The sequence below is a fragment of the Schistocerca americana genome, chromosome 1 (genome assembly GCF_021461395.2).
Source record: "Schistocerca americana isolate TAMUIC-IGC-003095 chromosome 1, iqSchAmer2.1, whole genome shotgun sequence".
NCBI lineage: Eukaryota > Metazoa > Arthropoda > Insecta > Orthoptera > Acrididae > Schistocerca > Schistocerca americana.
The window spans coordinates 441,750,925-441,771,390 of NC_060119.1; the positions used below are offsets into that span (position 1 = coordinate 441,750,925).

The following is a 20,466-nucleotide window of genomic DNA, read 5'->3' on the forward strand; positions in this document are numbered from 1 at the left end:
GGCTAAGGATTGGTGGAATCTGAACAGGTGGAGGTCATTGTGGAAGCAGGGATGGCAGCTGGAGATGGGTAATTTGATACTAAGGCCATTTGGGGGGATTCCACGAGCCAAGCAACTACACAGAAACAGTATGTGGGACTGTTTATGCCTAGGGATAAGGTATCTTTTCTTGTATTGACATTCCCATAACCCTCCTGGCCTCAACCTTTGTTAGTCATTGTCCTCTCCCATCCTGCCCCTTCTCTATTCCCATTCCAGCACAACACAGCCCCCAGTCCTCCATTGCACCCAGTCTTTTTACTTCTCTCCATTTCCACTATCCCCACCCCTTCCCCACCTCTTTGGTGCCCTCTGTCTAACCTCCTGACTGTACATAGCTGCCCTAACCTCTTTCTACCTTGTCGCCGTGCACTCCCCAACAACATGACACTGTCCGCCACTCCTACCGTATTATCCCTCCCCCTTCCTGCCCCAGCGTCCTCCTTACCCCCCACCCTCGGTTGCCACTGCCATCATGCACTGGTGCTGCTGCTCGCAGTGTGGCCTCAGTTGCCTGAAACTGCAATCATGTGTGTGTGATTTGTGTTTGTGTGAGTGTGAGTGTTAAGTGAGAGTGACTGTTGTGACAGTCTTTTTGTTGTGCCTATCTGTGACTCAGTATCTCTGATATCTGCTATTTGGTGAGTAGCAACTTTCCCTTTCACAATATTGTTACATTCCATCCTGGATTTTCCATTGTTTGAGCTGAATAACACTTATTAACAAAAGCATCACAGTTTGTAATTAAAGGGTCTGAGGAGCTGATCCAAAATATATATTAAAATAAATTTCTCAGTAACTTATAACAGAATTTAAGTTATCAGAACGCATTTCACACAAGGATTTTAATAATGCAGGTCAACATTTTTGGAACCATTGATATAGTGAATCAAGAACAAAAACAGGCAAAGCTGTACATGCAATTTTAACAGAGCAATGTTCAAAATGTAGTTGAGTGCATAGTTTCATAATATACAAGTATAAATATGAAAAATACAATGTGTAAACTGCCATGGGAGTTGCCCAGGTTGTTCATGTCAGCCAACCACAGTACAAGATCAATGACAACATGGCAACATAAGGTGAACTCATGAACACCACCGTTTGAGTGCACAAAACATTAAACATCTGAAATTTAAAAATGAAAATACCAAGAACAGTAAGCATGCAGCAAAGCTAGCATACTCCACATTAAAGATCCCTCCAAAACATGTCTTTTACTATTATTTGTTACGGTAAACTGTCAGAAAATGTGATGCTGGAAGATAAATAAGATATATATAGATTTTATCTTGCTGTTTGCTGCTGATGTTATTTAGTAGGTCATTATGAAACGGAAAGAAGACATCACATTCTGGACAGGACTAATGGATACATTGTATTTCATTTAAAAGTACATCAACACTATGATGCTCTCAAAATTGTTGTAAAGTCTTTCCTTGGGAGAAACAATAACATAAGGTCTTCCCTTATACAAACACTTTCACAAGAGCCCAGACCCTTTAATTTGTGATTCATAAAAGCTTACATTGTGATCATCATTTTTGTTCACATTTCATTTATTTTTTATTAAAAATCATAGAGGTATTATAAAACGTGTGTTGACAAAGTTGGTCAAAGGAGACATGTCTTTAAAAGTAGTACTGGCTGTGGCAACACTCTCATTTGTGGACAGGTGTTAGAGCAATGAATATAGTCACAACTGTGCTGGATTTTTGTCATTCCAGTGATTTGAATGCAAGCACCTGTCTGTCCAATGGTGAACTTGAGGCAGTGGCCTGCAACTCACCTCTACATTGTCAGTGGAGCATCCTCTATGAGAAGACTGGAGTGCTTGGGGTGAGAAAATAGCAGTGGCAGTTCGCTCTGGGAATCACTTGTCATAACACCTCCTGTTTGTCAGGAGTGGTGTATGCTAATACAGTGTTGTAGCACGGAGTGTTAAACTTTTTTTTTTCTTTTTTTTCTTTTGGGAACATAGCACTGGCTAGCAATAGTGAACTGTGGATCCCATTTAGTTCCTTGTTCCTTGAACACTCATCTGACTGGTTTGACATGGCCCACCACAAATTCCTCTTCTCCATTAACCTCTTTGCACCTGTGTCCTCAATTATTTGCTGGATGTATTCCAGTCTCTGTCTTCCACTACAGTTTTTACCATCTGCAGCTCCCTCTAGTACAATGGGAGCTATGCCTTGATGTCTTAACAGATGTCTTATCATCCTGTTTCTTCTTCTTGGCAGTGTTTTCCATATATTTCTCTCCTTGCCAATTCCACAAAGAACCTCCTCATTCCTTAGCTTATCCATCCACCTTATTTTCAACATTCTTCTGTAGCACCACAGCTCAAATGTTTTGATACTCTTCTGTTCAGCTTTTCCACAAAGCACATTTCACTACCATAAAATGCTGTACTCCAAACGTACATTCTCAGAAACTTCTTCCGAAAGTTACAGTCTATGTTTGAAACTCGTACATTTCTCTTGGCTGGGAATGCCCTTTTTGCCAGTACTAGTCTGCTTTTTATGTCCTCCTTGCTCCATCCATCATGGATTATTTTGCTACCCACATACCAGAATACCTTAAATTCATCTACTTTGTGATCACCATTTCTGATATTACATTTATCGGTGTTCTCATTTCTGTTACTTCTCATTACTTCTGACTTCCTTTGATTTATTCTCAGTCCATATTCTGTACTCATTAGACTGTTCATTTCATTCAACACATCCTGTAATTCTTCTTCACCTTCACTCACGATAGCAATGTCACCAGCTAATCTTATCATTGATATCTTTTCACGTTGAATTTTAATCCCACTCTTGAACCTTTCTTTTAATTCTGTCTTCAATGTATAGATTGAGTAGCATTGAATTTTCTAAGTCTTGCTTCAATTATCAGCTGCAACATCAAAACTGCCTCGCTGGTGCCTTTACCTTTTCTAAAGCCAAACTGATCATCATCTACAGATCCTCAGTTTTCTTTTCCATTCTTCTGTAAATTATTCTTGTCAGCCTCTTGGACACTTGAGCTGTTAAGCCAATTATGTAATAATTCTAACACTTGTTGGGTCTTGGTATCTTTGGAAATGCATGGAGGATTTTTTTTTTCTGAAAAAATGATACTATATCACGAGCCTCATACATTCTGCATGCCAACATGTAGAGTCATTTTCTTGCCACTTCTCACAATGATTTTAGAAATTCTGATGGAATGTTATTGATCCTTTCTACCTTACTACATTGTAAGTCTTCAAAAGCTCTTTTAAATTCTGATTCTAATACAGGAGCTACTATCTCTTCCCTGTCTACTTCTGTTTCTTCTTCTGTCACATCATCAGATGAGTCCTTCCACTCATAGGGATCTTCAATGTTCTCTTTTGACCTATCCATTCTCTTCTCTTCATTTAACAATGAAATTCTCATTACACTCTTAATGTTACTACCCTTGCTTTTAATTTCAGTGGAGTATGTTTTGACTTCTGTATGTCCTCATTCAGTCTTACTGATAATTTTTTTTTTCCATTTCCTCTTAGCTTCCTTGCATTTCGTGTTTATTTCACTTCTAAGTGACTTGTATATATGTATTGCTGAATTTCCCTGAACATTTTTGTGCTTTCTTCTTTCATCAATCAGCTGAAGTACTTCTTCAGTTATCTATAGTTTCTTCACAGTTATTTTCCTTGCACCAATGTCTTTTTCTAGCTTCTGTGATTGTCATTTTTAGAGATGGCCACTTGTCTTCAGTTAAACTACCCACAGAGCTATTCATTTACCACAGTATCTACAGTGTCAGAGAAGTTCAATTGTATCTCTTCAGTCCTTAGTACTTCTGTATCTCACTTCTTTACATGTTGACCCTTCCTGGCTAGTCTCTTAAATTTCAGCCTACTCTTCATCATTACTAAATTGTGATCTGTGTCTATATCTGGTGGCGGGTACACTTTACAATCCAATAGCTGATTTTGGAATCTCTGCCTGACCATGATGTAATCTAAATGAAATCTTCCCATATCTCCTGGCCTATTCCAAGTATACCTTCTTCTCTTGTGATTCTTGAATGGAATATTTTCTATTACTAGCTGAAATTTATTGCAGAATCCAATTAGTCCCTCACCTCTCTCATTCCTACTACCAAGCTCCTATTCTCTCGTAACCCTTCCTTCTACTCCTTCCCCTACAACTGCAGTCCAATCTTGTATGGTTATTAGATTTTCATCTCCCTTTACACACTGAATTACCCATTGAACATCCTCATGTACTTTCCCTATCTCTCCATCTTCTGCTCACAACATTGGCATGTATACCTGAACTATTGTTGTTGGTGTTGATTTGCTGTCAACTTTGATGAGAACAGCCCTATCACTGTCCAGAGTAACTCACTCTCTGTTATGTCTTCCTATTCATGATGAATCCTACTCCCATTAAACCACTTTCTGCAGCTTTTGATATTACCTTATACTGATCTGACCAGAAAGCCTTGTCTTCTTTCCATTTCACTTCACTGATCCCCACCATATCTAGATTGAGTCTTAGCATTTCAGATTTTCAGATTTTCTAATGTTCAAACTTTTGACATTCCACACCCTGACTCATAGAATGTTACCCTTTTCTTGATTATTCAATCTTTTTCTCATAGTCACCTCTCCCTTGGCAGTCTCCTCCTGGAGATCTGAATGTGGGACTAGTCCAGAATCTCTTGCCAATGGAGAGATCACCATGATAGTTTTCCAATTACAGGCTGTATGTCCTACGGATACACATTAAGTATCTTTGATATAGTGGTTTGCATTGCCTTCTGCATCCTCAAGCCATTGGTCATTGCTGATTCATACACCTTCTAGGGACAGTCTCCCAGCCCAAGGGCAAGAGAGTGCCCACTCCTCTGTGCTTTCTGACAAGACTGTTGGCATAGCAAGAGTGATTTCTTATCTTGGAAGTCTTCAGTTGCCATTATTGATGATTTTCATTCAAAATTTAAGCAGTGGCAAGTTTCAAATACAGGACTGAGGATGTTTTGATTAATTGTCAAAAAAGATACACCTAGACCACTGTGTCCCTCCAATTCTTACAGACTGGGGAAAAAGGGGGAATCACACTGCACTTGCTCCAGTGCTGCTTTGAAAATGTGAAATTGGTGATTTGAAGGCCACCTGGTAATGTACATGTAACACAGCTGCATGTCTATTATCGTGAATAAATTACACTTAAATTGGTGCTACACTTCCAAAGTGATTCCACGGTACTATAAGTTATTTTTTACTACTAGTATTGGAAGTAAAGTATAATATATAATTTCATAAAATTTTTTAGTTTATTTTATGTACAAAGTGAGTAAAAAATACATATCTCACACATGAATGTAAACATATGTACACACATACATAACATGGACACTATAGTATTTAATTAAAATAAACATTGAACACATTCAGATGCCTTCTTTTCATCTATGATAATAAGAAGCAGCATTTACTTAACAATAAAAATTAACATAGTTTGTGGAATCATAGGGTACGCAGCACATTATTAATAAATTCTGCATGAAAAGCAGAGCTTGGATAATTTATGTTGCTTTTTATGTATGCTTTGCTTTTATGCTAAGAAGCTACAGGGCACATTTTTACAGCAATAGTATCTAATACTATTTGTGAAATAGCATCTATTTTCATAACTTTCAAAAATTTTACATGATATTTTTCTTCCTGCTTAATTTTGTACCTCAATTCATTTTATTTCCACAAGCAATAGACACCTCATTCTGTAACTTGCTCACATAACCAAGTAATATACCAGTCAAATTTCATATTAGCAGTAATTTGTGGCACTGTTAAGAAATAAAAATATTTGCATTACAGTAATTTTTGGTGCTTTACATGAGATTTTTCTTGCTGTCGGAAGCAAGGAAAAAGATCTTGAAAGAAGATATTTCCTACTAAACTCAAAAGAACAACAGGCTATCTTGCAAATTCCTTAGTTGGTACTTCATTCATTCCCTACAATGGAACAACAATTCCATCTGGGTAGTAATATATCACACATGCTATATTTGTAAAATATGCATGAAAAATATATCGAGAGTTTGTAAAAATGATCAAAATACACATTCATCCAGTGATAGTACAGCTGGCCTCATCAATGCCATCAGAGCAGTCTTTTTTACCATCACATAGCTGTTGCAGTGTGATGCAGCGTCCATCCACACAACGTAGTTCATTTGCAGAACATGTTGACATGTATGGCATAGCAGTGAGAATTTCATCTGAAACATTAATTGTATATTAAATGTTTGTAACACATTATTATTAAGGTGATAAAAGCATTCTGTATGTTGACAGAGCTTCAGTAGTTACACTTTTACATAACATTGCACATGCTTTCTTTGTAATAGTTAATTTTTAAACTGCTTGTTAGTATTGACAGAGATCCGAGGTACATCATAGAGTGTGACCTGGCAAAGATTGCATCAACATCGAGTCATACCAGTGTTGGGTTTGTGTCGGTTCTGGAGCACCACGACCGACCTCATTTGAGCTCTTCTGTCAGGAGAGTTAATTTGGAGTTGGAACGGCTACTTGGATCTGGTGCAGGGTCACACATTGGTGTGGTTCCTGTTGATTCACTCTGTAGGTGGGACTATACTAGACATGGCCTACACCTCAACAAGAAAGGGAAGGGTAAACTGGCTGGGCTGATAGCAGGAAATTTAAGGGGGGAGGAACTACATCTCATGGTGGAAACTCTTTTTTAGTGTAAGATCAGTGTCCAGTGGGAAACTCAGCCAGGCAAGTACTAAAGATGTTAAAAAAGTTCTAGATACTCACAAAAGTAAAGTGAAAAATAATGTTAGTATATTTCATCAAAATATTGGGGGACTGAAGAATAAAATTGATGAGCTTCTGCTTTGTTTAGAAGATATAGAAACTGAGAATGTAATAGATGTACTATGCCTGTCTGAGCATCACATTGTCACTGATATGCAAAAGGTTAGCATCAATGGGTACAAATTAGCTGCACATGTAAGTAGAGATAATATGATGAGAGGAGGAATTGCCATATATGTCAAAAGCTTCCACAGTGTAAAAAATTTAGAAACTAAAAAATTTTGTGTAGAGCAACATATGGAAGCATGTTCCACTGAACTTAAACTAAATGATGGCACTTTCATAATTGTAACAGTGTATAGGTCCCCCTCAGGGAATTTCCAGCTATTTCTAGAAAACTTGGATGCTTTGTTGTGCTATCTGTCAGACAGGGGGAAACAAATTATCATTTGTGGGGATTTCAGTGTTGATTCCCTTAAAGAGTGTAATAGGAAGAATGACCTTGTAGTATTACTCAGTTCTTTCAATTTGAGCTCCGTCATTGATTTTCCTACTCGGATAACAAAGAACAGCAGTACATTGATAGATAACTTTTTTATAGACCAAGATAAGTTTAAGGACATAAATGCTTATCCTGTTGAGAATGGTCTTTCAGATCATGGTGCACAGCTAGTTGCAGTACATGACATAGCTCCACGCAGTATATCAAATCAGACTTTCAAAGCAGTGCGTTCAATTAACAATATAAATATTGCAAACTTTAGGGAAAGCCTACAGCAGCTAGACTGGGTTGAAGTGTATAAGGAACCCGATGCAAACTTGAAATATAACTTATTTCACGATACATTTTTAAGGGTATTTGAAAATTGTTTTCCCAAGAAAACAGTTAAACATAATTCCAAGAAAACATATAAAAAACCTTGGCTAACTAAAGGAATAAGAATATCTTGCAACCGTAAAAGAGAACTCTATCTAACAGCAAGAGGGAGTACTGACCCCGAAATTGTTCAATATTATAAAAACTATTGTGCGGTACTAAGAAAAGTTATTAAAAAGTCCAGAGGCATGTGTATCATGTCTGAGATCAGTAACTCTGATAACAAAATTAAAGCAATTTGGAATATTATTGAAAGGGAAACCGGGCAACCAAGAGCACAGGAAGACTTTAGTGCCATAACTGAATTACAAGTGTACTAACAAACAATCAGAAATTGAAAATATTTTCAATAATCATTTTTAAATGTTGTGGAGGAAATAGGATCTAGATCTTCACTAGAAGAGGCAAGGCTACTAATAGAAGAGGCCATACCTGTGCAGTTTGAAACTGTAATTCCACCAACCTCTCCCTCTGAAGAAATCAGTAAAATAATAAGCTCACTGAAAAGCAAAAGCTCTTATGGAATTGATAGCATTTCCAGCAAGGTACTTAAAGCTTGTTCCCCACAGATAAGTAGGATTCTCAGCCACATATGTAATAGCCAATTGGAGCAGGGCATTTTCCCCGATAGACTGAAATATGCCATTGTAAAACCATTGCATAAAAAGGGGGATACGTTGGATGTCAACAACTACCGCCCAATCTCTCTTCTGACAGCTCTATCAAAAATTTTTGAGAAAGTAATGTATTCAAGACTAGCCTCCCATATTTGTAAAAATGTCAGTTTGGTTTTCAGAAAGGCTTTTCAACAGAAAATGCTATATATGCTTTCACTGATCAAATATTAAATGCTCTGAATAACCGGACATCACCCATTGGTATTTTTTGTGATCTCTCAAAGGCCTTTGATTGTGTAAATCATGGAATTCTTTTAGATAAGCTAAATCATTATGGTTTGAGTGGGGCAGTGCACAAATGGTTCAATTCATACTTAACTGGAAGAATGCAGAAAGTTGAAATAAGTGGTTCATGTAATGTTAAATCAACAGCTGATTCCTCAAACTGGGAGGCTATCAAGTATGGGGTCCCACAGGGTTCGGTCTTAGGTCCTTTACTCTTCTTGATATACATTAATGACTTACCATTCCACATTGATGAAGATGCAAAGTTAGTTCTTTTTGCTGATGATACAAGTATAGTAATAACATCCAAAAACCAAGAACTAAGTGATGTAATTGTAAATGATGTTTTTCACAAAATTACTAAGTGGTTCTCAGCAAACGGTCTCTCTTTAAATTTTGATAAAACACAGTATATACAGTTCCGTACAGTAAATGGCACAGCTCCAGTAATAAATATAGACTTTGAACAGAAGTCTGTAGCTAAGGTAGAATTTTCAAAATTTTTAGGTGTGTCCATTGATGAGAGGTTAAACTGGAAGCAACACATTGATGGTCTGCTGAAACGTCTGAGTTCAGCTACATATGCTATTAGGGTTATTGCAAAATTTGGTGATAAGAATCTCAGTAAATTAGCTTACTATGCCTACTTTCATTCACTGCTTTCGTATGGCATCATATTCTGGGGTAATTCATCGTTGAGTAGAAAAGTTTTCATTGCTCAAAAATGTGTAATCAGAATAATTGCTGGAGCCCACCCACAGTCATCCTGCAGACATCTATTTAAGGATCTAGGGATCCTCACAGTAACCTCACAGTATATATATTCACTTATGAAATTTGTTGTTAATAATCCAACCCAGTTCAAAAGTAATAGCAGTGTGCATAGCTATAACACCAGGAGAAAGGATGATCTTCACTATGCAGGGTTAAATCTGTCTTTGGCACAGAAAGGGGTAAATTAAGCTGCCACAAAATCTTTGGTCACCTACCAAACAGCATCAAAAGCCTGACAGATAGCCAACTAACATTTAAAAATAAATTAAAAGAATTTCTAGATGACAACTCCTTCTACTCATTGGCTGAATTTTTAGATATAAATTAAGGAGGGGTGGGGTGGGGGTGGGGGGATGGGTGGGAGGGGGGGGGGGGGGGACGACAACCAACTTAAACATTAGTGTCATGCAATATTTTGTGTAATGTAATATCTTGTACAGACATCTTTTATTAACCTGACATGTTCCACATCATTACGAGGTGTCGTATTCATGATCTATGGAACAAGTATTAATCTAATCTAATCTATATGGGTTGGGTTGGATTGTTTGGGGAAGGAGACCAGACAGCGAGGTCATTGGTCTCATTGGATTAGGCAAGGAAGGGAAAGGAAGTCAGCCGTGCCCTTTCAAAGGAACCATCCTGGCATTTGCCTGGAGTGATTTAGGGAAATCATCGAAAACCTAAATCAGGATGGCCGGACGCGAGATTAACCGCCATCCTCCCAAATGCGAGTCCAGTGTCTAACCACTGTGCCACCTCACACCACAATATCACCTCGCTCGGTTTGTTTTTATATGATTATTTTCATATGTGAACTCTGCTTCTATCTTTAAACAAAATCTGTTCTGATAGCTTGTGTCAATTAGTTGAAGAGGTTCATATCTGAAAATAAATTGAAGCCAATGTGCACTATATTCAATGAAATATTTTTTGGTGCACAAAATAGCTGGCTCAGAATGTCTACAATAGTTATGTCAGAGGTTAGGTCATCAGAAGGGAAAACCAACTTGAAGAACACAATAACAATAGAAATTATTACTTAACTGAAAATAATAATTTCTCTGATTGTAAAAATGTTTATAAGAAAATACTAATATTTCATATGTATGTGGCAGGGCCTCTCTTCTGTTAATAACATATTTAGAAACTGCTTCTAGTATCAGACTGATAAAGACAAATAGGCTCATAGTGTTTACCTTTACATGCTTCCAGTACTGCTGACAGATAAACATTACAATAAACAAGAGAGACATTACTCCTAGCTATGAGAATGAAAAGTCAGAGAAGGCGAAGATCACCTATTTTAAAAATAAATATAGATGAAGAAAGTTACCACTTACGTTGTTACCAGTTATATTGCTCTTTTGAAATGTTGTTGACCTTTTAGGTCATAGGTTTGTCTTCATTGTGCTGAAATTGTTCTATCTGCTACATATTCTAAAGGAAATAGGGGCCAGTTTTTGTTGAGAAGAAAATTAGTGTAAGTCACCAATGACATAAATACCTTGTGTCAAATGAAAAAAGACACTACAACATACTACCCATATCAGTTTATTTACTTTGGCATCCAACCAACCTGTATCACAATCAGGGATTTTATCGCAAGAGACAAACAAGTAATATTAAAGTGGTCATATCTGCCAGAAAAATGCATTTATAACAATGAAAATAATCAGTTATTGACAGTATAATGCAAATAGATAGATAAAAAATCTACTCATCAATTGGTGGTAGGAGAATACACACACAGAAGAGTTTAACTTTTACAAGCTTTCAGAGCCTTAATTTATGTTAATTCCTTCCGTCTCACCATTTCTTCATTGTAACTACTTCTTTCTTCACTCCATTTCAGTTTTCTACATCTTTCATTTTCTGACCTATATATTTTTTGTCGTCCCCCACCCCCCACCTCTGTTAAATACAATGCACTTAGCTGAGGGATAGACTGCAACACTTCACTGACCACCACTCCCACCATACTATCCCTTCCCCTCCCCGCCCCAGCCTCCTCCTTACCCCCATCGTCACCACTCCCATCATGCACTGGTGCTGCTGTTTGCAGTGTGGTTTCAGCTCTCTGAGACTGCAGACATGTGTGCAAGTTGCATTTGCACGAGTGTGTGTGTGTGCGTGTGTGTATGTGTGTCTACTGCTGACAAAGGCCTTAATGGCCAAAAGCTATAACTGTGTGAATCTTTTTGTTGTGCCTATTGTGACTCAGCATCTCCGCTATATGGTGAGCAGCAACTTTCCTTCTCTGGTATTGTGAAACAGATGTAACCATCTATTACCAGCCACTGAAACAGGATTGACTGGGATGGGGGTAACATACACACCAATTTACAAAACCTTCCAGAACCTCTAAGTAGCTTCTCCATGAACAGAAAAGGCAAGATGGAAAACAGGAAGCAGAGGTATAATGCATAGGTACTGATAGTGGAAGGATGGAAGAAATGAGTCTTTAGGTGCAAGGAAAGTATCAGAAGCCACTGTGAAGTAACATGATCTGATATACAGATACATCTGATGAGTGACATACAGCATTACAGACAAACGTGGAAGAATCTAATCCAAATAATGGTTCAAAAATAAAATAATGAAGGAACATCACACGATAATAATTTTCTTAGTTCAAGAATACTGGCAACAACATTCAAATTTTTATATGGGACAGAAAAGCTATATATTAATGATCTTTACTGACCTTTCTCTACAGCACAATTTAATTCATCAGACCCATCTTGACAGTCCTTGTACCCATCACATTTCCAATGTGCCGGGATGCACTTTTTATCTTTTTCACAACTGAAAATAAATAAAAACAAATGTACAAGATTAAAAAGCATAGTAGTCATCAGTCCACTGTGCTTAACTAGACACACAGTGAAGGTGGTGTGCTGTTGGCTTCCTCTGTTCTTTGAACTGACTTACCACTCAGATATAGGGGGACCCACAGGTTAATGCAGGTTCCAAACTACAGTGAAACTCAGCATTTTTGATATCAATAAACATTGCCAGAGATAAGTGATAAATAACAGATAAAAATCCTAGGAATGACTGAGAATTGGATTTGTAGTCTGGCACTTTAACACCAAGTCACATCATTAAACTCTGTAATTTGTAGTTTTGAGAAGAACCAGTTCAAGATTAAGACCTGTAAATTGGACTTTGCAGAATAATCCAGATCAACACAAAAATGAAAATACAGCAAGTTCCTGATTACCAAGGTGTGGGTTATCTCGCTTTTGGATTTAATAGTAAAAACTTAACTGTAAAGTATTGTGTTATAATTAGAATGCAGACAGATAAATTATGTGGATGTAGTGTGTTTGGTAAAGGGAGAGAGCAAAGACTAGGTAATTGAGAAATGCAACATGACTCATACCAGGGCACTGAAATGCACTGATCTGTTAGCAGAGCATGCTGGACAAAATTTATTTGACCATACTGATGTAATGATTGTGGAAAATGAGAACTTTTTATTTCCCAGAACTAAATGCAACTGATATGAAATACAGTGTGTTCAAATGTTGGTTTGTAAATAGGTTGTCAGTTTTAGCAAGTAATGAATGAGTAACACTGTGGAGTTTCTTGTGTGACATGCAGCATGGTTTGTAGATACAGTAAATCAAACAATTTTATGGAACAACATCTATTATCTGTTTTTTCCACTTATGTATGCAGGCTTTGGTCTGCATTGACCTGGATAACCAGGAGCGTGCTGTAATTGCTTTTATCTGTATGTATCCAAATGGTTAGATGAACCACAGTACAACAAATTACTCTTCCCACTTAAGTGGTGAGCAATGAAGTGAAGTAGTCATCTCCTATCCAGTGGTACATAAGCCACTGTACATCTTAGAAGCATATTTTACATGGTACAGTGATTGGTTTGGGTGCAAAAGCAGCCCCATTAGGTGTTTCAATCACGCTAAAGGGTCAGATGGACATGGGGTGCAGTGAAGATTGGTGTTCACCAATCATATTGTGTGAATGGTACAAGAAGTATGGTAAGGTAACTGCAAGTGATAACCTCCAGATGTGTGGAATGTTTATGCAAGATGGAATGTCTGTCATCCCTCACAGACAAATAATCTAATCTAATCTACAACGAACTGCTGACTGATCATGTCCATTTTTTTTTCTTACATTAACTCCCAGAGGAGATGTATGTGCAGCATGACAATGCACATCTGCTGCTCCTAAATTACATTAGAGTTATATAGTGAACACACAATGGACATAATTATGATTAGCTGGCCCTCTGTTATCTTTTGACCTCAGTCCTATTTAGCTTTTATTTTCATGGGGACTGCACATAGTTTTGTGTCTGTCTTAATGAATCTACATTATAATGAAACTTAGTGATTCTGTTTCCTCATGCTTAAGGAAATGTAGTTAATAATTGGTTCAATACTGCCTCTTTTGAAAACACACAAAAAATTTATCTTGCAAGAAAACAGCCTTTGTCTAATTATTTATCTGCTTTAGTTGCAGACAAAAAATGTTTCAAACAGTGGGAGCACTGGTGAGGCAAATGTATTAGTTGCAATGGAGAGTATTTTGAAAGGGGTAAGGTTGTTTTGTAAACAATTTGAAAATATATACCTAAAAAAATAATTCCAGTTTTTTTGGGTACCCCACGTATAAGCACTTACAAAAACAGAGCATTGCTAGCTTCTTTGCAACTACAGTAGACACAAACAAGGATAGCAAAACTGTTCCGGCTGACTAAACTTTTCCAGTACTGCAGCTTGACTGGAGAAAGGGTTGTGTCAGGTAGAGTGGCTGAAGAGAGAAAGAAGGTGGACTGACTGCAGACAGGGGGAGCTGTGCACAGTACACAGTGGTGTGTAGGAGTGGATTGGGAGGGGGACAGAACAGAAGATGAGGGAGACTGTGGAGAGGAGTGTGTGACTGACCATGGGTCAGAGGTGAAGGTGGGTGTGGGACAGGTGCTACTCTGAAAAATGATTCATTGTTATTCCGTTAAGGTGCAAACTATTGTGCATGCGATATGGGCAATAGATTGTGGGTGTGTGTATCATTTTGTGAGTCTCCCATTTTTCTGTGCAATTCCTAAGCTTTGCATTTACATAATCATAAAATACTGCTAAGAAAGTAAAATAATTTTCTCCTTAATATGGAGATTTTCTCCTCCTTTATATAATTTGGTATACTGATACAATTATTTTTTGCATCCTTAACAATTTTAAAGCAATTTTATTTATTAACATTTCTAAAGAGAACTTTAATCAGAGGGTATATCTCCACGCCTTGCTTTAATCAGCTGAATTGTGCACCTGAACAACATTGTAACTCGTATTTTCATGGAAAGTGAATCACAGTTGGCATAGCATGGTATCTGATGCCCTGCTTGTGCTGGTTTCCTTATTGTTGCCTCAAATTATTGTTAGTGCCATTATCCAGCCATAAAATCATTGCTGCAATCAACATTGTTAGTGAAGGCATTTTGGGTGACACTCTGAATGTTGTGGTGATGAGAGGAGCACACAGCTGCTTGATTAAAGAAAGGAAATGTTAAGTTGACATTTGTGAATGGAAGGAGAATAAACACAAGGCACTGAGAGACAGTGGATGCACTTATATATCATGAATAAATGGTGCTGTTCAAAACTGACAGCTGATTGCGTGAGGGGAACAACATTATAACTGCTACTCACAGTGGAGAAAATCTTGCTCATAATTTGTGTAGCAAAAACATTGTTGTATGTGCTCAATATTTGCAGTGTTCTAATATAGTAGTGTAACACTTACACAAAACTGGAGTCTCAGTTTAATTAATATTTCTCTGCTGTAGATGAGAAATTCCTCATTATACCGCATAATTTCCTATCATGTACGAATGTTTCTGCCTCTGTATAGAGGAACAAAAGATCCTTTCATGTATATAACCCAGACAACTACTAATGCTGAGGGCAATGGATTCCTTGTCTTCAAGGTGGAATCAGGCAGTTGTTTTGTTCTTTCAGTAGAATGATATTCGGGTAAATGATTCAGTTGATCTCCTTGGATTTTTTGTATCTTTAATTAGCATCTGAACATGTATCTGAAACAGAAATGGGGCTTCTAAAAGGATGTAGCTACTGACTCATTCCATATGCAGTGTCTCTGGGACACCAAATCACTAGCCATTAATTTTGGAAGCATTTTCATCGACACCTGGCTCTTCCTCTAAACCCCAAAAGCACATGTAAAATATGCTACAGAATCAAAGCAAGGCTCTTTTCTAATGTATCACTCATAAATTTCTGTAATCTACAACTCCCTGACTGCAAGGGGATTTAAAATAGGTGCGTACAAGATGGCTGTTTGAAATTAGGCACATTGTATTTGATGTACAAAGAAATATCATGCAGCATTTTCTATCTTTCCATGATTAGCTTTAACCAGTTACACTATTATAACATCAAAGAGCATTCTCTTACCTAACTTCTCCTTCAGCACACTGTGTGCAGTTGTTTTCATCTGTGGCATAAGGACAGTCATTTACATTATCACACACCCATCTGTTGGGAATGCAAGTGCCATCAGAACATTGGAACTCATTCTTCAGACAAGTTATTCCTGCAATAAATTTAGAATAATATTAATAATAAAATGATAAGATTAATAAATAATTATGAATAAGATTAAAGTTTATCATCATCATAATCATCACCATCTTCTTTCTCCATGTCACTCCCACCTAGGAAAAAGGTTGGCTGGATAAGTGGCATCTGCTGATGTATTCATCACTTACATCATCCATCAAATGTTCCTGCCAAATTTTCTGCAGCTGTATTTTGCAGCAAGAGCATATTTGTCAGAAAATTTCTGTTGTCTCTCACACAAGAAAGAATATCAGCTGAACCACATTTACATACAGTTTTACTACACTATTTGTTACTTTGCGGCCACAGTATGAGTTTTCTCTCACTGTTAGTTTTTGCACATCAGCAGGAGACATTAAAAATGTAACAATGCAGGGCTAACTTTGTGCCATATTTTCATGAGGGCTTAAGATGATTTTCCAATGACTCTTTCTTTTTGGCGGGGAAAGGGAGACAGATTCAATATTGTGGAAATTAAAATGAAGAAAGAATAGTAGTAATGTTATAGATTATTATCATAATTTGACTCATCACACATTGGGAGATGACATGTTATTCAGAAAAATGTGTCTTGGACCATTGCCTAATGCCCATAAAACAAAAATCATTTACACAGATACTCAGTTCATTGCACTGGTATTCAAAAAATATTAATTTTCTGTGTATCTTGGCCAAAAGATATTCTGAATATAAATCTTATACATCCCTTCAGAATCATTTACAAACTTTTCTTTCAGTGAAGTTTTCAAATCTTCCGAAGTTCAAAGTCCCATGAGCTCATGGTGTTTAATTTTCAAAGCTGAACATTTTCCCCAGGTTTTAAGTTAATTTTCGGATATGAAAGGCCACACACATTAGTCTTCTAGCATCATTTAATAGTATTTAATATCACAACATGCACTTTTCTTTGGACAGAAGTTTCTGCTTCACAGCAGCTAGAAAGGGGTGCTTCAAAATCATGACTGAAAACGTAAAAGTTTGAAACAGACTCTAGGACAGTTCCCTCCAGACACACATAATTCATCTAAATATTCTATATATCATTAATAAAGCAGAGCATATGCAATGAGACTAAATCATATTTCTTCATAGGGAGAACTAAACCATATTTCTTCATAGGGAACAAAATGGGTGGCAAGGAAGGTGAAGTGTATGGACAGAGCGCCAATAATTACCAACTTGAAAACTTGCTCTGCAGGAAGACACATAAAGGTGGTGGTGAAAGCAAAGCTCCACATTCTGGTTCATGCAGGATTGACTGACTACCAAATCATCCTCTGTCAGTGGCATCATTTAGATGCAGTATGGAGGGTGTGGGGTCAGCACACCATTCTCCCAGTCATTGTTATTTTTCTTGCTCTTGGAATCAGTACTACTCAGTCAAGTAACAGGAATCACAAGGCTGAATGCATCCAGTTCCAATCCTCCCATCTAGGAAAAATTCCTGGCAGTACTGGAAATAGAATCTAAGTCCTCTGCATAGCAGCCACACACACAAGCCACTCAGCCATGGGGGCTGACTCTTAGGTGGTGGGGTAGGCATCTACTGCAGAAATGCTATAGCCTAAGAAAAAGTCACATGGACTAATGAGCTGAAAACTGAAATGGTACTTGAGGTTGCAGCAGTAAATTTCAAACTAAGGAAAAAAGTCTGGGCCAGCCGCTGTGGCTGAGCAGTTCTAGACGCTTCAGTCTGGAACCACACTGCTGCTACGGTTGCAGGTTCGAATCCTGCCTTGGGCATAGATGTGTGTGATGTCCTTAGCTTAGTTAGGTTTAAGTAATTCTAAGTCTAGGGGACTGATGACCTCAGATGTTAAGTCCCATAGTGCTTAGAGCCATTTGAACCATTTGAAAACAGTCTGGTTATAGCAGCACTATGTATGTCAACTGAAAGCAGTATTGAAGGTTTTTTTTTTTTTAACCATGTTGAAGACTTACTGAAAAAGACAGCAGAACATAAAAACATGTTTGTTGTTGAAGACATCAACATAGACTCATTATATAACAGAAATAATTATTTGCATTGTGGTGACTTATTACATTGTTATAACTATAAACACACAAAATGAGCATCTACAAGAATTGTTAGGGATACATAGACGCAATGATCATGTTCTCACGAACATAACAGAGGAGAAAGTACACATAATCATCTTACAAAACTTCATATCTGTGCACAGAGCCATTATTACGCAAACTGCTGTAGCGTATATAGACAACAAAAAGTGATATATTTATATTATAATAGAAAATATAATTATGATAAACTTAGAAGAGCATTATACAGGGTGATTTTTTCTACCATTTACAAACTCTAGGGATTGATTAATGAGAGTATATGGAACAAAAAAGGTCTAATGAACAAAGCACAGTATGTGTTGAAAACAGTTTCCATATGCTTCAACACATGCGTGTACATGCTGGGGCATGTTCTGTCCCACACGTTCACATGTCAAAGGCAGCATGAGTGTGCTGCTCCATTGTCTCCACATCTGAAATGGGCTCTGCATACATGATACTTTTGAGATGGCCCCATAACCAGAAATCACACGGTTGAGATCCGATGAACAAGAAGGCTATGCAACTGGACCCCCTCCTCCGATCCATTGATCAGGCAACACTCAATTGAGATGTGTCTGGACATTAATTGTGAAATGAGTTGGAGCACTGTCATGTAGCAGTGACATAATCCTCCAAATCATCAATGGCACTTCATCCAGCAGGGGAAGCAAAGTCAGCTGCAAGGAATGCCGATAGTTCCACCTTTGAAAGGGCACAGCTGACATCCGTCCCCATCCTTAATAAAACAATCCAAACTTGTGCTCTAAGAGAGAAGGAAGGAAAGTTACTACTCACCATATAGTGGAGATGCTGAGTCATGATAGGCACAATAAAAATATTCATACAATCACAGGTTTCGGCCATTAAGGCCTTTGTCAGCAGTAGACACTTATACACTCACGTACACACACACTCACACAAGCGCAACTTGCACACACGTCTGCAGTCTCAGAGAGCTGAAACTACACTGCGAGTGACAGCACCAGGGCATGATGGGAGTGGTGACTGGGTGGGGGTAAGAAGGAGGCTGGGTCGGGGAGGGGGAGGGATAGTATGGTGGGATTGGCGGACAGTGAAGTGTTGCAATTTAGATGGAGGACAGGTGAGAAGGTGCGGAGGGGGGGAGAGAGTAAGTAGTGGAAAGGAGAGAAATACAAATTTAAAAAAATTAAGAGACTGGGTGTGGCGGTGAAATGATGGCTGTGTAGTGCTTGAATGGGAACAGTGATGAGTGAGGACAGTGACTAACGAAGGTTGAGGCCAGGAGGGTTATGGGAATGTAGGATGTATTGCACGGAAAGTTCCCACCTGCACAATTCAGAAAAGCTGCTGTTGGTAGGAAGGATCCACATTCATCCAGAACCTCAACTTCTCCCCCATTTGCTTCATCTGGTCCTACTCAACCCAACAAGCCACCTACCTAGAAGTTGACCTCCACCTCGGAGATAGCTACATCAGTACCTCCATCCGCATCAAACCTACTAACCACTAACAATACCTCCACTTCGACAGCTGCCACCCATTTTATACCAAGAAGTCCCTTCTGTACAGCCTAGCCACTCGTGGTCGTCACATCTGCAGTGATGAACAATCCCTCTCTAAATATACTGAGGGTCTCACTGAAGCCTTCACTGACTGTAATTATCCTCCCATCCTTGTACAAAAACAAATCTCCCATGACTTATCTTTCCAATCTCCCACCACCTCACAAAGTCCCACAGTCTGGCCACAGAGGAGCATTCCCCTTGTAACTCAGTACCATCTGGGACTGGAGCAACTGAATTACATTCTCCGACAGGGTTTCAATTACCTCTTGTTTTGCCCTGAAATGAGAAATGTCCTACCCACTATCCTTCCCACCCCTCTACCATGGTATTCTGCCGTCCACCGAATCTACAGAATATACTCATCCATCCTTACACAACTCCTGCTCTCAATCCCTTACCTCATGGCTCATAACCCTGTAATAGACCTAGATGCAAGACGTGTCCCATACATCCTCCTACCACCACCTACTCCAGTCAGTCGCTAACATCACCTATCCCATCAAATGCAGGGCTAACTGTGAAACTAGTCACATGATTTACAAGCTAAGCTGCAACCACTGTGCTGCATTCTATGTAGGCATGACAACCAATAAGCTGTCTGTCCGCAAGAACGGCCACCGACAAACTGTGGCCAAAAAACAAGTGGACGACCCTGTAGCTGAAGATGCTGCCAAACATGACATCCCTCATCTCAATGACTGCTTCACAGCCTTTGCCATATGGATCCTTCCCACCAACAGCAGCTTTTCTGAATCACGCAGGAGAGAACTTTCCCTGCACTACACCCCATGTTCCCGTAACCCTCCTGGCCTCCACCTTCGTT

The 20,466-nt window shown here is 38.4% G+C and overlaps 1 protein-coding gene across 2 annotated transcripts in view; it reads right to left on the reverse strand.

The window, feature by feature from the left end:
- Positions 1–5,407: 5,407 nt before the first annotated feature.
- LOC124602927 overlaps positions 5,408–20,466 on the reverse strand; it is a 274,195-nt gene continuing 259,136 nt past the window's right edge. Inside the window, exons 7-9 of one of the 2 annotated variants that reach the window (XM_047136357.1) lie at positions 15,868–16,006; positions 12,123–12,223; positions 5,408–6,300 (exon numbers count right to left, since the gene is read on the reverse strand). In XM_047136357.1, coding sequence (XP_046992313.1) covers positions 6,146–6,300; positions 12,123–12,223; positions 15,868–16,006 — 395 coding nt within the window. In that variant the 3' untranslated portion in view covers positions 5,408–6,145. The remainder of the gene's footprint in view (positions 6,301–12,122; positions 12,224–15,867; positions 16,007–20,466) is intronic. The other variant, XM_047136358.1, reaches the window with a different exon arrangement.